Below are 16,913 nucleotides of genomic sequence, written 5' to 3'. Positions count from 1 at the left end.
TGTACTGGTCGTGTTCTCAAAGGATGCTCATAAAATTGTGTGCCTTCTTTCTTGCCCCCCCCCTTTTTAAAAAACAAATATAAAACATTCAACATTTCACACAACGTTCAGCCACTTTTCAGTTGTCACTATTTTGTTGCCTGATACTTTCATTTTGCACGTATGTTATCTTAGCTATGGCTTAGGAGCTATTCTTTCACTGCTGTTGACCTCACGTATAATGAACCTGATGGTTTTGGTGACTGTTTGTTTTGTCTGAATTTGTACTTGTGGACTTACCATATTACAGCCAACAAAACGGTCAGACATCACTGGTGTTTATTTCTTAAAAAGTTTGTCATGCACTGTTGGCTCACCAGGCCAATCCTGTCACAGCACTTTCCAAGCTCCCCAGTGCAATTCTATGCTCCTCATCGAGACCCTTGAGAGCTGGCAAGCTGCTTTATGGATGCAGCATTAATATTCATGATTGAAGTGCTCACAGTAATTTGTTGTGGGCTTGCCTTCTTGTCTTCCTTGGAAAAACTGGAAGCATGCAGTAACGAAGCTCTGATAGGAATTACAATTATCGCATTGCATATTTTCAAGGTAGCACTTCACTCCTCAGAGTGGGAAATTGAACCAGTTGGCACAGTAATGAATGTGAGCGCATTGGTGTTACCTGCTCAGACTTGGTCTCGTTTTGTGACTTAGACCCATAGAAGCACACTGATTGGCTGAGGCAGCAGAAGTTATTTGGCATTATTTGCCTTCTTCATTCTCTCCTTACGCATGGCCTAAGGTAGCATTGCTTTAGGGCTTCACCTCGTGCATACTCATCACACTACGTTCTCCGCGACATGCCCTCCTGTTAGGTTCACGCATTAAAAGAGTGAAGCAGTATTCACTAGATTAAAGAGGTGCAGCAGCTGCAATTATCAGCTAGACGTTGTAAGAACAAGGGATGTAAGAATGCAGTGCTACTGCTGTGTGTAGCGGAAATGACCTTATTCTTTTTTTTTCATTCCAGTTTCTATCCTTTGTAAGTTTTTACGCATTGTGTTTTGCATGTTGTGTGGTGTGAACTTTTTGTGTTTCTACTCTTTCAAGTCGGAAAGCACCATTGTGTTGAAGATCAAGGTTGTATTGATGTTTTTAAATGATTCCTTGCCGTCGGCCGTGTCTAATGTTAAAGCCGAAGAAGCATCTCCCGATTTGACTTTTTTTCTGTTTGCTAAACCTGCTACTTAATAAATGCTCACTGCCATTCGGTCTACTGGGAACCTATTCTTTAAGTATTTTGTGTTTGAGAGTATTGGGCATTTCGTTTTAAATGTGATTAATGCGTATGCAGTGACATATTTAGGCCTTTCGGCGGGGGTAGGGTGGAAAGTACGTTTTTCATTGCAACCATACACTGTTACTACTTTCAGTGCATCAGCTGAATAGTGCGTGCTCCCAGGGGATCTGTTCTTACTAGGATTGAAGTCTGAATGCTGGCCCTGGCTTGAGGCAGGAGACAGTGTTGAAATTTCATGTTGCACCAATTTGAGAGAAGTGCGGGCAGAGGAGAATTGTGGTAATAATGTTGATTGTCTTTGGGCAGGTGGCCGTGTCCCAGTTTGAGGGCCTGCTGACCACGCTGTGTGGCTATGTGCTGCTGGGTGTGGTGCTAGTGTTTCTGCACGGTCTGGCAGCCTTGGTGAAGCTGCGCCGGACTCAGCGCCTGCTGGGCCTCTGCTACGTGGTGGTCAAGGTGGCCCTGCTCTCAGTTGTCGAAATTGGCCTTTTCCCCTTGGTTTGTGGCTGGTGGCTTGATGTCTGCTCTCTGGTTAGTAATTCTTCTTTACTCTATTGCTTGACCTATTGTATGCAGTGTTTGTCTTGATTGAAAATGCTCCTTTTCAGCTTGTATCTCAAAATGAAACTTTTTTGCGTCGCATACGTTTCTTTTTCTTTAAAAGTTTAGCTTACTAGTTTTGTAGGGTTTAAAATGTCTTGGCGTGCAAATATTCGAAATTTTAAATATGAATCAAGTGCATTTGATATATGTTTGATATTCAGTTTATATTCGATTCGAGAAATTCATATTTCAGAATTCCCGGGTATTAGAAAATTCTCGAGTATTGCTCCAATGCCATGTGCTGACTTTCTTAAATTCGATCACGACAAGACCACAAAATCTCGACAGATTGTCGGAAAACTGTGTAACGGCATTCTCTTTGCCTTCTCCTTTGTCATTTATGCTGTGGAATGATCACATTAAGGCGGGTAGGTTTGCACCCCGTACATAATTCAGCAAGTGTGCTTTCCCACATATGGCCTGATGAGAAAAAGATAGCCGACCACCAGTCACTGCCATTTTTTGAGGCTTCCATAATGTTACATAGTGCCTACACCCATGGCATTTTTCTTGTTGCCTTCGCAATTCACTTGAGATTTGCCATCTCATTTGGTCAACTATGATATACGGGAAAGCCCTCTTGCAGGATTTTTCATGAGGCTCTCGAATGGGAGAGTCGAAAAAATGGCTTTTATTGCAGGACACATTTTAGTCCATGCACCCCAAAAGTGTGCATAATGGCAAGTGTGGTGACATTCAGAGGGCTCGATATGCACTAGCCTGCACAGTCTATGTCCCCCTTGTGTAGAGCACTTGATCGGCGCACTTCCCTGCATAAAAATCGATACCTCAAGAAGTACTTTGCTTTGGGCTAGTTGGTTCATGGTTGAAGTGGATTATGAAGACAGCGCGAAAGCGCCGTCTTCATAATCCACTTCAATCGATACCTCGTCGCAGTGTCTACCTTTTACAAGCAATGCTTGTACGGAAGTATATCCACACAAACCTGTGAAGAAGATGAGCATGAGCACTTTGTCCGCACATCGTGGGCTGATTTTTAATTAGTTTTTATTGCGGGATGAGCTCTGCCCGAGCGCTCTACATAAGGGTGACGTCGACTGTACTTGTCTGTCTGCACATTCATCGGTTGTTGGAAAACAGTTGTCGTCCGCCTTTGGATGTCGACTGGCACATTTTCGCATTTTTGGCGTTTGGCATGATCACATTAAGGTTGCATATTGTTTATGCTGTCTAATCGTAATATACATATCTGTGCACATTACGCTTTTTATGTGGTGCTTAGTCCGGCTGGTTTTGTTTACTTCATATGCAAAGGCTTCAGGCTACGTAACAGCGTTTGCCTGTATCATTTTCTGAAGTACTTTTTTTCCATTCTGAACAGCTATTCAACAATTGGCAGGATATTTGAAGGTGTTTTTTCTTCTTATTTGTGTCTAATTCATAACCAAAAATTTCAAATTGAGCTCACCCCTAATTTAAAGGCTTATAGGTTGATATAAGATGAAATATACGTCCGTTCTAGACGGAATAATGATGCGAACCTAAACATTGAATATGCAGCATTAGAAGTCAATATATAACACAACAAATATATGGTGTTGCTCACTGTGCAGTAGAACAAGCTCATATAATGTCTGTGTTTCCTTTACTGGTCACATACATTGCAGCTGTGATTTGATATTGATAATCTACAGTTCAAGACTAACAACTTACGTTTGCAAATAGCGTCTTGAAAGCATTCATTTACAGAAATGTATGAAGAAACACAGGACTACTCCGTATAGTGCAGTTAAGTGCTATCAAACAGATGAAGACAGTCTCTGCCCTTTGCCCTTCTAAAATTGTTACATGCACAAGATTATTCAGTTGTTACAGTTATTTCATTTTCATTTTGTCCTTTGTAGCTGTAAACTTGTCATGGTCTGGTAGGCGAATTCATGGTCTTGACATTTAGGATGGCACTTGATATTATGGGCAGTTGAAATTTTCATGTTCATGGGACAAAGGGATGACTTAGTAATAAAAATTTATGTATAGATGTATAAATCATAGAACCCATTTGGAGCTTTGTGGCATACTATACATACATATAATGCATTTTTCAGTATTGTGCACTTTGAGGCAATGTTTTTACCCGACAAGTATATCACGCATTGCACTGTCACATTCAGCTCTTAGGCCCCTACAACTGATGTCAGAACTTTGTATTGTTTGCTTGTCGGCTAAATGGTACATATGCAGTAGAATTTTGATATGGTTTCATCGGGTCACGGGAAATATTCATATTGTCCAATATTTTTTACCTAAAATGAATGAAATCTCTGTGCGAAAACATGGAACATGCATTCATGCTGATCTTACAGCTGATGGGATTTATTTACGGTCATGTGGCCTCGGCTCACTATTTGTAGCGTGTACAATACAATGGGCTGCGCATCCATGCTGGCTTGCGATGTCAGCGATGTGCAGGTTGTTGCGTTGCCGCTTACTGTTCCCTGTGGGTAAAATGCGACTGGTGATTACAGAATCTGCTATGTGCGGTCTGTGCTTAGTGCTGAAGGATGCAATCATAGCTCGTGCGTTCGTTTCAAGGGAATATTATGAATATGTATCAACCATGTTCACGTTCGAAGCTACCTATATGTTACCAAGAAGCCTCTTCATCAACCTGCTTTGTGCTTCCATGTTCAAACTTCCAGTATCATTTTTCTAAGCACCTTTTACCCCTGCATGTACTCATTGGTGTTTGTAGCTTAGCTCCGTTGCTACCTACTCCCCGTACTTTCGAAGCTTTCTCGCTGATGTGCTACCATATTTACTCGCATAATGATCGCACTTTTTTTTTTAAAATACTGACGCAAATTTCGGGGTGCGATCATTGCGCAGGGTAAATTTTCTACAAAAAATTTTTGAGCACCGAAAACGCAAACAAGTTGCAGGTCAGACGTCTTAGAACATATATCTCGATTACAACCAAAAATAAAAGCTGAGTAAGGCTTACCTTCGCAATAAACACGCACATTAAGCATCACATGGAGTGCACAATGCCCATTTATTTTTTTTCGTCAGTACTCTAATCAAAGTCTGAATCCTCGCCATCCTCGCTTTCACTGCTGCACGACTCATCGGAAACGGCAGTGTCGTCGCTGGGAGCATCTTCACAATCCCACAGGAAGTCATCTTCCGTTCCATCCAAAGCGTTAGATATGCCTGTCTTCTTAAAACTCTTAGCCACTACCTCGTCGGGGATACTGCTCCACGCTTCTGTGATCCACGAGCACAGCATCTCCACGGATGGCCTTCTAATCTATCCGCTCGGCGTCAAATTATGCCGGCCCATCGCCATCCACTCAGCATAAAGTCGTCGAAGGTTGTCCTTGAACGGTTTGTTCAAAGACACGTCGAGAGGCTGCAGCAGCGAAGTCAGGCCGCCAGGAATGACTGCAATGTCTGTGCGCAGCTCTTTCAGCTTGGCACGCACGCTGTCCACAAGGTGACCCCTAAAACTGTCCAAAACCAGAAGCGAGGGAAGCAGAAATGCTCCTGGTCTTCTTCCCCAAACAGTCTTGATCTAGTTGACCATCAGGTCTGCAGTCATCCACCCTTTCATCTGTGCACGTATATGGATGCCACGGGGAAAGTTTCCCTTCGGAATAGTCTTCCGTTTGAAGATCACGTATGGTGGCAGCGGAAGCCCGTCGGCCGTCACAGCAAGCATGACTGTGCATCGCTGTTTTTCTGCGCCAGACGTCTTCACGAGGACGCTCCGAGCACCCTTCTCGTTCACAGTTGTATTCCGGGGCATGTCGAACGTCAGTGGAGTTTGATCGGCGTTTCCAATTTGCGACATGAGGTAACCACATTTTTCGCGAAGCCTAGTGACGAAGTGATGGAAGTCTATCACTTTGCTTTCATACGCGGATGGGAGCCGCTGGCACGACGACGTCCGCCGCCTCAGGGAAAGTCCATTCCGTCGCATAAAGCGAGTCGTCCAACCGGAGCTAGCGCGGAAATCCTTTGCGGCGATTCCCAGCTTCCTGGCAGTTGTGCGCGCCTGCGTCTGTATCATTTCTAATGACACTGCACAACCATCCTTGCGCAGGTCCCTCACGTATTCTAGGACCGCCTCCTCAACACGAGGGAACTTGCCCGTTTTGGGTCGACGGAAAGCCCGCCGTGTCTTGTTCGTAGCCATCAGCTTCTCGCGCTGCTTCTTCCAATAGCGTATCCTCATTTCGTCCACGCCGAAATGCCTACCAGCAGCGCGGTTGCCATGCTCCAGTGCATAGTCGACAGCCTTGAGCTTGAACATGGCGGTGTAACTGGCATACCGCCCCATGGTGAAATGGTGTAAACTCGCACAAAAACACAAAGCACGTTACGACGCTGCCGAATTGCAAAATGGCGAACGCCGCAAAGCATGGAATCATGGGAACTCCAACGTTACTAGACTAGGTTGGGAACTCGTCGGAATGCATTCGCTGCGGGATGACTGCAGATCAACCACCAGGCGGCTCCATGTTCGGGGTGCTATCATTACGCGGGGAATTTATAAAATGGAATTTTGACCTCAAAATTCAGGGGTGCGATCATTACGCGAGTGCGATCATTATGCGAGTAAATACGGTATATTGCCCATGTGCATAGTCATTAGCGTATTTAGCTGATAGCTAGTGTATCTCCTCCAAGGCTGTCGCAGCTCTTCCATCTCTCATGTAATCCTCTTCACTTACAAGGCAGTCATGCAGTACAAGTGCCAACTTTGAAGCAGTATGAATCGCTCCCTCAGTGCCGGTGACCACGCATACGTCACACCTTTGGGGGCAGCGATGCATCTTTGATTGTGCTCTGTCAGTGGAGATGGGGTCTGTTTGCTTGGCTGGCATAAAGGATTCCTTCTTTATGCGTTTCCTTTCTTTTTCTTAGGTGCAGCCCTTAGTGCAGCCATAAGTGCAGTGTTTGTCCTTGTTGGGGTCTGGCAAGTTTTCACCCCATGTTCTGCAGAATGCACATGGCGGCATCCCATGTTTGAGTTGGCCATTCATAAGGCGACAGTTACGCATGTCCCTGTCGGCTCTCGGCAGTTGTAAAATTACTGAGAATGCTTAGCTGCTGCAAGGCTGCATTGCTATAATCATAATCTAAGACAGCATTTTACATTTCAAAAGGAAAGCTTGAATCAGACGGCCACTAAAAGGAAGTAAGACAACACTAGCTGTTGTGTGGTCATCTGCCTTCCTTTGTGGTCATCTGGTTCGTGCTTTTCTTTTGAGACAAATAATGTACAACTTGTCCAGCTCTCCACTTTGCTTTAGCATTTTGTGCTATTGCACCCCTATGACGTGTGCAGACGTAAATTTGTATGTGGAGCTTGTAGTAAAATTGTGCATTCTGGTTTTTTGCAGAGTATGCTGGATGCCACTTTGTCAGATCGGGAATCCAGTTTTCAATTGGCTCCTGGGACGTTTATGTTTCTGCACTGGCTGGTTGGCATGGTTTATGTCTTTTACTTTGCGTCGTTTGTGCTGCTGCTGCGTGAAGTGCTTCGGCCAGGATTGCTGTGGTTTCTGCGGAACCTCAATGACCCAGACTTCAACCCAATACAGGAGGTAAGACCCATTGTATGGTTTTATTTGTGGCAGTTACTGTCAAATGTTTATAATTTGGACCCGAAAGGAACTGAAAATCTACTCAAATTATGTGTGGTTTGAATTAATGGGAACCTTTTGATATACTTTTTGGAAAGGTCAATTCGAAGGAGCCAGATGTTCAAAATTAAGCGAGTACAAATTAACAAAAGTCGTTTGCAACTGTAACTAGCTGCTAGTTTCTAGCTTCTAGCTGTAGCTGGGAATTGTGTCTTGGCTACATATGCAAACTTGATTACCATAGAGAAGTTTCTTCATTTCACACCAAGCTCTTAGGGTGCTGCTCTTTCTATTGGTGAATTTGCATGCACACATAGAATCAAACAGCAGGTTTAACCTGGAAAGGTCGAAAAACAGAGTGTTTGTTTTTTTTTTCTTCTTTTTTCTTGAAGTAACTTTATAGCTTTTAAAATCAATATTATCATTTCTCAAATGCAGAGCAGCATTAGTGCATTTCTGAGTGAGCAGTTTCATGTATTTTTGTGATTAGCAAAGTGCATGTTGTCATGCTTATTACTGTTGCTGTGTTTATATTGTGGGTCTATTTTTCAAAGGTGTGCTGTTGTTAGATGGTACGCGGCTACCTCACCCACATACCGCGGGCTTGGGCCAGAGCAAGCTGAGGGCCCAGTCAGCATGCACTGCGCGCCTGTGCTTCCGCTCCGAAGGAAGCAAGAGCGCAAGTTATGAGCACAAATGTTTAATACACAGAAAGCTGTATCACAAACACTGCACTGATCCCCCAGACCTCACTAGAAACTCATAGCCTAACCACAACACCTGAGAGCGGAGCCGCGGTGCCTTGTGCACGATGCAAAGGCTACTCACGCTTCCGCGGTGGAGCTAAGGGCGCTCGCAGGCCGCATGGCTAACCATAGGGTCAAAGCACGTGCGACACATAACGAGGGAGGATGAGGGATGCGCAGAGCTCATTTTGACGACACAGGTCGCACGTCGATGGCTCAACACGTACCACCATTGGCACTGGCCAGCGGTGATGGAGAGCCATTCTAAACTAGGCCCTCCTGACTCAGAAGCGTCGGCATCGCACAGGCGAGCGCCGGACTCCTTTCGGGTTATGTCTCGGGTGAGCATATAAGATGCGCGCACGTTCTGAACCCGCGGCGCCCCGGTCGAAGCTGGGGAACTCGGAGGGAAAAACGTGTGCTCCTGCTTCTGCCCGAGTCCATGGTGGTTTTCCCGTTTGCCTCCCGTGCGCGGCCTCACGGCGAGCTTATTACAACACCAGGAGGTGACCCAATCAGAATGCGAGACCGGCACGGGAAGAACAATTTTACGGGAACATTTCTCAGAAGAGCTCCCTTCAGGAGGGGTCAGCAGTGCGGCTGCCGTCCCCTCCCTCTTGCAGTGACCCCACAGGGGGTCGCTAGCTAGCAAGACAGCTGTACTGGCTGCATATTTCGCGCCGCTCAGAGAACGCAATCCCCACAATATGTACACCTCTGCATTGTTTTCTTTTTCTTTTCTTTTTTTGGCTGCTCACCATGCTATTGATGCAGTGGTAGTCCAGTACAAAGGAAAAGGCCAACATTGACATTGTTATTTTTCCAGCATGATCTCTCTTTATTCTCACAAAATAACTTACACATTTAAACCTGGATATAGTGAAATTGAGGAAAGTCTGCAGTCTTTCATTGTATGCAGTCTTCTGTTAGTTTTTTTCATGAAGACTCAGATAGGTACAGTAGAGTCCCTTTATAGTAAAGTGACTGGGACCAGCAAAAATCTTTGCTATATCAGGGTCTTTACTATATCAGTCGTTGGAGATATATGGTCCTGAAGATGCTGTCTGGTAGTTAAATGGCCACTTACTCAACACGTCTTGTCGCTTAATGAAAAAAACACTCTCTTATCATCTCTTCATGCCATTTTTTTTTGTTTTTCAATTATAAAAATTTTTTACGTCTAGTGGAAGTACCTCATAAGCATGAGAACAACGTGGCTATGAATACAAGAGAGTTTGATTTCATGTGAAAATCAAAGCTTTGCATGAACACGGTGTCACTTCTTGCTGTTTTTGTTTTTTAAAAGGTAATAAATGATAAATGCGCATGGCAGTCAAGTGCTGCAAGACCACACACGCTGCACCTCCACTACTTGCCTCCGCTCATCACATCATCACATCACATCATCACATCACAACTTCACATCACATCATCACTTTATTACCTGCCTCATGCTTCGTGCTGCACAGTACTGTGGCACTTTTACTCTCCCTTAATTTCTGAATGGACTGCGCCGCCTCCTTTCCATGTTCGTAGACAGCTTTACTTTTTTTCCCCTACGCGCTGCATGCTTTCCCTCACGACACAAAGGCCTCCGTAAAGTAGGCTTCTTCTAAGTGCTGTTAAGCCTGGTGTTAAAGCCACTTAAAAGGACACTGGGCGTTATTTTTCTGTTTTCAAATACAAAAATATTGTTACGTGGTAGCATTACAAGCGATGGAACATGGCGACACAACAGAAACAGAACGACGTGATAACATGACGATGAAATATGATTTAATGGCCAGCGGGCCTGGCGCGAGCGCTCCGCCACGCGCCACTGCCCGCTTCGCCCTCTTCGTAGCACTACCCGGGGCCACCGAGCGATCGTCCCGATCGATTGCTAGAAATCCATTGTATGAAGTGAAGATGAACACAGACACAGGATTAGGACATGAAACGCTGGACACCAAAATTAATGTGAAGATGGGTGAATGCTTGCACCGGAGCATCAAGTCTAATCTTCACCGTTTGCCAAAGGCCAAGGCTCATGGACACGCAGAACGGCTTGGGCGGGGGTGCTGTCTTCGCTCGAGTGGTCGTGAGGTCGCTTCGTCGTGAGGTCGGTCGGGTCGGCTTTGGGCTCTTCCTGGTCGTCATGTGTTGTGGTCAGGGCTGGGGACGGGGCTGGGGAGAGCGGCTGGTCGGGTCTGAGCACAAAGGGCTGGGGCAAAGCTGGGCGGCGATCTCCACGGGCTCTCGGCCGATGGAACCGGCGTACGGTTGGCTTCGACGGTGCAAGGCGACGATGGGGATGAACCGCACCTCCAACCAAATGTTACGTGGTAGCATTACAAGCGATGGAACACGGCAACACAACAGAAACAGAACGACTTGATGATATGACGATGAAATATGATTTAATGGCCAGCGGGCCTGCGTGACCACTCCGTCCCGCGCCACTGCCCGCTTCGTCCTCTTCGTAGCAATATCTTTTCCTCGCGATTCTAGGTAGTGCACGGGCGGTGATGTCATATTGTGGGAGTCGTCGCCGCAGCCAGGCGCACTTTACTATAATCAATTTTTACTAAAACTGTCTTTACTATAAAGGGGAAAAAATGTGCAGTTGTCTATGAAAGATGAACTGGGACTTCAGTTTCACTTTAATATATCCGAGTTTTTACCATATCCGAGTTTACTATAGCGGGGTTCTACTGTAATGCAGAAGAGAAGTCAAATTAAGAATTGAATGGTAATGAACTCACTCAGTTCACATGTGCAGTGTACTCCTGCTACTTAGTCATATAGCAGGGAGTAACAAACATTGCAAAAAGCCTTGAGACTAATGAGCTACCGGCACCAAATTCGAAAGGACTTCTTGGCCCACATGACACCACAGGTTCAGAAACAAGCCAGAAATATTCTTAACGATGCCAAATTTTTCAGGAAGCGTTTTGTAGCCAAAGGAAAGTAATTGAGCAGAAAAGGAAATTTAGTTTGCATTAGGTCGGGGGGGTTGAACCCACCGGATTGCATGACTGGCGCACTACCCACAGGACATCAAAGCTCGTTGATGTGAACTGAATACAGGTGGACGTAGTGAAATGTGCAATGCAGTCAGCAGTTGGGATGTTAATAGTGAAAAAATAAAATGAACATTAATTTAATTAAAAATAAACAATTTATAAGATTATAAAATGAATAAAGTCCAGGATGGCAAATTCATGCTTTTGCCTTCAGCATGTAAGCAGTCTTAAATGCTCTCCGTATCTTTTTTTTTTTTTTTTAATTATTATAGTCAGCAGATTCCCTCATTCAGCGCTCAGAACAAGCTAATCTTCTTTCGTTCATCCTGCAAGAAGAATTTCAGTTGGGGCAAATTCATTTCGAATAATTTTTTTCTGCACTGTTTACAAGCAGTATATATTTTTTCATCCACATTGAAGGCTTTGACCAGAGGTACTATCAGCAACAAATAAAATGTGAGCACTGGAACACATGGACGAATGTCAAGGTTGTGCCATCTGCTGGTCGTCATCCAAGCAATAGTTATGCTCCTTTTTTTTTTTTGCTTTTGTTTCTTAGCTTTGCCTCTTGAGCGCCACATTCACACTTCCCACTGATCGTAACTTGCGAAGTGTGGTTTTGCTGCCAGCAGCAGTGTGGGTGAAGTGGGTGCCCTTAGTTGCCTGGCCTGCAGTGCTTCGATCTTGCCTCAGTCGTCATTATGTTACCAGCATCGGGTTGTGCGCCAGTGGCAGAGTGAGAAAACAAGCACTGAAGAAAACAGAGGCAAAGCCATCACAAACCAGACGAGCATGAGGGGCAGACTGCATATAGGCACCGTGCAGGAGTAACTCGCGGTGCGACGCGCGCGCCCCTCGCGGCGGGAAGAACAGTTTGGTAGGGAGACGTGCGCCCGGCCGTGCAGCGGTGACGCGGCGGATCTGCTGTGCGTGGGGCGCATTTGCCGTTCGTTCTTTCGATTCGCGGCATTGTATGGTTACAAATGAATTGCTAGGTTGCAGTCCTTGCATTGCTGCTGCCGCACACATTTTCACTGGCCTGATAACATATTTTTCGCGTCACCGAATAAGCTTTACGACGCGAAGATACGCTAAGTGCGAATCGCTGCCTTCCAACGAGCAGTGAGCTGGCAATCATGTCCGGGTATTGCCGCGTCCAGATTTACCGCGAAGCATTTTTTTCGAAAGAGGACACACTATACCTTCACCTACATTAGCATCCTTTCTCAACCTGCAAAAAAAATATATATATATATATATATATATATATATATATATATATATATATATATATATATATATATATATATTTAAAGAAATTGGGCAACTCGCATCAGTGCTACTCAGACCACCGTGCGCGCCCAGTGGGCCGCGCTCGTGAGTTCATGGCATAATTTTTATGTATGCTGTTTTGTGGTCTATATCTCCCTGTCTACGATAGCTTGCATAAGCACCAGTACAATGCAGAGAGTAATCAACAGGAATGGAGCGTATTAATGGCGCATTTACTATGTCTTGCGCACTTAGTTTCGCGAATGTACCTTGCCAACTTTTTTTTTTTTTTGCTTGCTTGCTTGCTTTCATTATTTTTTTTCCTCCCTCTCAGCTCGTTCTTTTTTTTTCTTTTCCTTCGCTGTCCGCTTCGCCCTCCTCTGTAGATGGGACTCAGGAGCTAGATGCCATTCCATAAGCTTTATTCATTTAGTTGTGTTAATGACATTTTGATGTCTACTGAGCTGTTGAACCTCGAATGATAAGCTGTTTCTCATGCGATACTGCTCAATCGAGATTGTAGTAGTAAATAAGTAAAAAAAATGAATGTATATTTTTTTTACTTATTTGTGAACACACTGAACGGATCTGGCATTCATTACATGCCATCCTGCTCCAAACAAGTTGTCGAGCGGCTGACTGCCACCTGTTACCTTCCCCTGTCAAAACTTAATTTTGTGTCAGAGGACTTGAAAGTACCGTTAAAGAGGCATTAAGGATCGTTAAAAAAACAAACAAAAGAAAACTAGCATTCAAGTCGGGATGAGGCAGGACGTTCTTTCGACGAAAAAGAAAATTAAGCATGCTACAATTCTGACATGTGACAGAGAGGAAGACATGCATGTGTATTGGAAACTGTAGAGTGTTTGTGCAGCGCTGTAAGGGAGTTTTCATTCTCATAGCTGTGTCGCTGTATCAGCGACAGCGTGCTATCTGCCATCCTTTCCTTTATCGTTGAGAAAAGTGGCAACCGCCTCACCAGAAAACAGCTAAAGCTCTTCAAAATCCGTTTGCTTAATATAAGTGCCTGCGGCATTTTCAGGCCCCCGTAATCGCGTTCTCGAGTCTTCAGGCTTGTCGCTTTTTATTTTTTAGGCTTTTTTCTCTTCTCCGACTACAGCTTCATTCATTCCTATTCTTCTCCCATACTGGTTCCGTCCTTCTCGGCCACTCGATTCCCTGCAGCTTTTCTTCTTCTTCTTTTTTTTTTTTTCTCACCCACCCCCGCTTGGGGCGTTCGAGCTGGCCTTTGTGAAGCTGTACCACACTTGGGAGGAGGGGCGTTCGCCAAAAATGTTTTTTTTTTGTATTTTACATTTTTATCGTGTTTTTTACGCCCCCCACCCTCCTACCCCCTTCGTTTCGTGCTCGGCCTTTTCCAACTGCGCGCGCTTCTCCTGTCGTCTTCCGTTTCGCGTGTTTCTAGCCTAGAAATAAATGCCCAACAGGCGGCCAGGGCTCGTCCCTGTCTCTGCGTCTTGTGTCGTGTGGCTCTCGCATTGTTTGTGCTTCGCTACGTTGCTCAAGCTGGCTGAAATTGCTACCATTTCGCTGCGCAGGCCGCCTTTTTCAAGCGCGCGCCCTGCCCAGGCGGCCGCGCGTCTCCCTATCAAACTGTTCCGGCGCTCACTCGTGGCGCTGCCTGTTCGCCGCGAGTGCTGCCCCCTGGGTTTCTGCACGGTGCCTATAGACAAGCGTCATGTTTGTAAACAAAGGTGGTGCTGCGATCGGCAGCGACATGGGGTGTAGACAAAAACGCAGCATGCCTACACTGCGCCAAGCGACTTTGCCTTCAAAACCAGTTTGCGCATGCGAATATTCTGAAGCGTAAGCTTCGCTTATGCGTAGAAATTGTTTGATTTATGCATGGAGAGTAGTTCAGCACTTTTGTAGCCGATTACTGCTGGAATTACCCGGCGGAAAGCTGCATTGGCTTCCTTCTCCGTGGCCTGAACAGCATGCGGCTACGGGGGTTGGCTGTATAGTGACTGATCAAGTTAACTGAAAACGAAAAAGTGCAATGTATAAGAAAAACTAATAGTTAGCACTGTTCAACTTCCTGGCCTATTGCTAGCGCAGGAAAGGAGGACAACGATATGAATGACTGGAAATGTGTTTTTCATATGATGACTCTTGATGGGCTTTCTGCTGCTCCAAGCACCTTCACTTTAAAGAACATTATTACCGACAACTGCAGGGAGCTAGAAATCGTATTTCTAGCTCATTGTATCTCCAACTTAAGTGACAGAATTTAATTGAATAAAAACTCAGTCTTTTAGTTCTTTGTAACCTTTGCCTATAATGCTCTACCAGCTTGTTTTATCTACTCTACAAAAAGAGACGTTTCACATCTGTTTCATGGTCCTGGCGCTTCAAGGTAATTTACAGGTTAATATACACATGAAGGCTTTTAAGAATGCTTTCATTTTGTTCTCTTTATAGGAGAGGTGCATATGGGATCCACGATCGCTTACAGCGCAATTTAAGCGATGTGGTGATCTTTTTTTTTATTCAAATGCACGTCATCTTATTCTGCTAATTTTGCACCGCTCATAGCCGAATCAACTTTGTAACATTAAACTTCATATACCATACATACCATACTTAAATATTCTGCTTGATCAGAGCTAGGTTGTAAGTGGATATTTAATTCGTTCGTCAGGTTCCTAATGACCTTCAAAAGAAAATTTAATCTGAGAAATCTCACTGCGTGACTTTCCCAGGATCTTAACGATGTTTACTCGCTTTCTAGGACCGGTGATGATCAGTCACTATTTGAAACTCGCGATAGTGAAAACAAAAACGCTACTTCACAAATCCCGGCCTGTATGTTTCGACAATATCACCGCTCAAGGTAACTCCAGTTACCATTACAGCAGCTTTTGTGTCCTTTTTTGTACGAACATATACACGAGCAGTACTGCAGGTGAATGGGATATGTCACAGCGCGTCTTTACTGCCTTCGATTAAGATCATATGCGCACATGAAATGTTGCATCAAAACTTTTTGTGAATTGATAGTATATACAACAATATGTGCACAAGCTGCAGGCATTTGTTATTGTGCTCTTTGTCATGTGGCCGAAAAGCAACCGCGAAAATCAAGAATAGCAAACTATCTGATCAAGTTTCAGTGCAGAAGTGCAACACACGTTAGCTGCGAAGGCAATCCATCTTCGAAGGGTCCACTTGTTGCACTCAACATCACTGCCCTTCGCTCACATTTTATCCGACTGTAAGAAACATGTGAAAATAAGTACCATTTTCTTTTTGTACCCGCACCACAGCTTCCAGGAATATCTGGAATTATCCTAGAAATTGCAGCATGTGCCGCGCATCCAGTGCAGTCGGCCCGGTGTACACCCCAAAAGTCACTGCTGTTGCCAGTGCCGCTGCACCTCCACTGACGTCGCAGGCTGACGTTTGTCTATACTAGACCTTTGGTCACGTGCTTCGCTGTTTGCATTTCATTTGCTGCAGTTGCTGAAAACGCAGGTACAGTCGTGAGCAAAAGTGGAGAGACCATGCACTGTGAGAAAACTACCTGCCAGCTTTTTCTGACAGTGAAACAGTTATTTCTGAGAAATGCATTAGGTACCATGCTTAATATACTTGCCTTCTTGCCCAAACAATTTTCTCTGGCACATCTGTACATTAAAACTGCTATTCTCATTTGTTGTCTTTTGGCTAAACAGATGATCCATCTGCCTATTCTGCAACATGTGCGCCGCTTTCTGGTGTCACTGGTGATCTTCGGCACCACAGTGCTGCTAATGGTTTGGGTGCCCGTGAGACTAATTCAGTTCCTCCTGCCAGGCTTTCTTCCATACCACGTGCTCATTTCCAGGTAAGTGTTTTCTTGTTTGTGAGTTGCTGTACAGTATACATGTTCATACTGATTCTGACCTTACTGGCATACCTCATGTATATGGAACTGGAACGGATCATAATATGCATGAATCCCCAAATATCGTCATATAAGACATAGCAGTACATAAGCCTGTCTGCATTCTGGGAGCATGAAAGCAGTGCAGCTATGCTAGTGGAGAAATTCCTGCAGCAGTGTGCCACCTGCCAATGTATACTGGCAGTGCAGTCCTCCTTGCTTGGTGGGGAACGCCTTGCTTGCTTCACATCTTAGCGTGATGGATAATGTTTTGGAGCTACAATTGCCACCTTTCACGAGAGGCTTAATCCTGTTGCCATCATGCTAAGAATATGACAGCCTGTCTTTAAAACCAAGGTGCAGTGGGTTTCTGCAGCAGCAAAGAAGCAAGCCAAATAGGCCTTGTTAGAGCCACTGCAAGCCTTCAGTCAGCTTGGTTGGCTTCACTGCATGGCAAGTGCACTGCATGCCGGCTTTTCACGGGACAGTGGTGTTGCATTGGAAATAGGTGCA

At 44.9% G+C, this 16,913-nt stretch overlaps 1 protein-coding gene across 1 annotated transcript in view; it reads left to right on the top strand.

The window, feature by feature from the left end:
- LOC146203254 (E3 ubiquitin-protein ligase MARCHF6) overlaps nucleotides 1-16,913 on the top strand; it is a 139,566-nt gene that overhangs the window by 51,602 nt on the left and 71,051 nt on the right. Inside the window, exons 12-14 of the mRNA XM_084588618.1 lie at nucleotides 1,586-1,810; nucleotides 7,249-7,452; nucleotides 16,210-16,361. Coding sequence (XP_084444744.1) covers nucleotides 1,586-1,810; nucleotides 7,249-7,452; nucleotides 16,210-16,361 — 581 coding nt within the window. The remainder of the gene's footprint in view (nucleotides 1-1,585; nucleotides 1,811-7,248; nucleotides 7,453-16,209; nucleotides 16,362-16,913) is intronic.

The sequence above is a fragment of the Amblyomma maculatum genome, chromosome 1, assembly GCF_055883805.1.
Source record: "Amblyomma maculatum isolate TAMU_Amacu chromosome 1, ASM5588380v1, whole genome shotgun sequence".
Classification (NCBI taxonomy): domain Eukaryota; kingdom Metazoa; phylum Arthropoda; class Arachnida; order Ixodida; family Ixodidae; genus Amblyomma; species Amblyomma maculatum.
The sequence above is the reverse complement of the archived record's forward strand: the minus strand, read 5'-3'. Positions and strand labels throughout refer to the sequence as shown.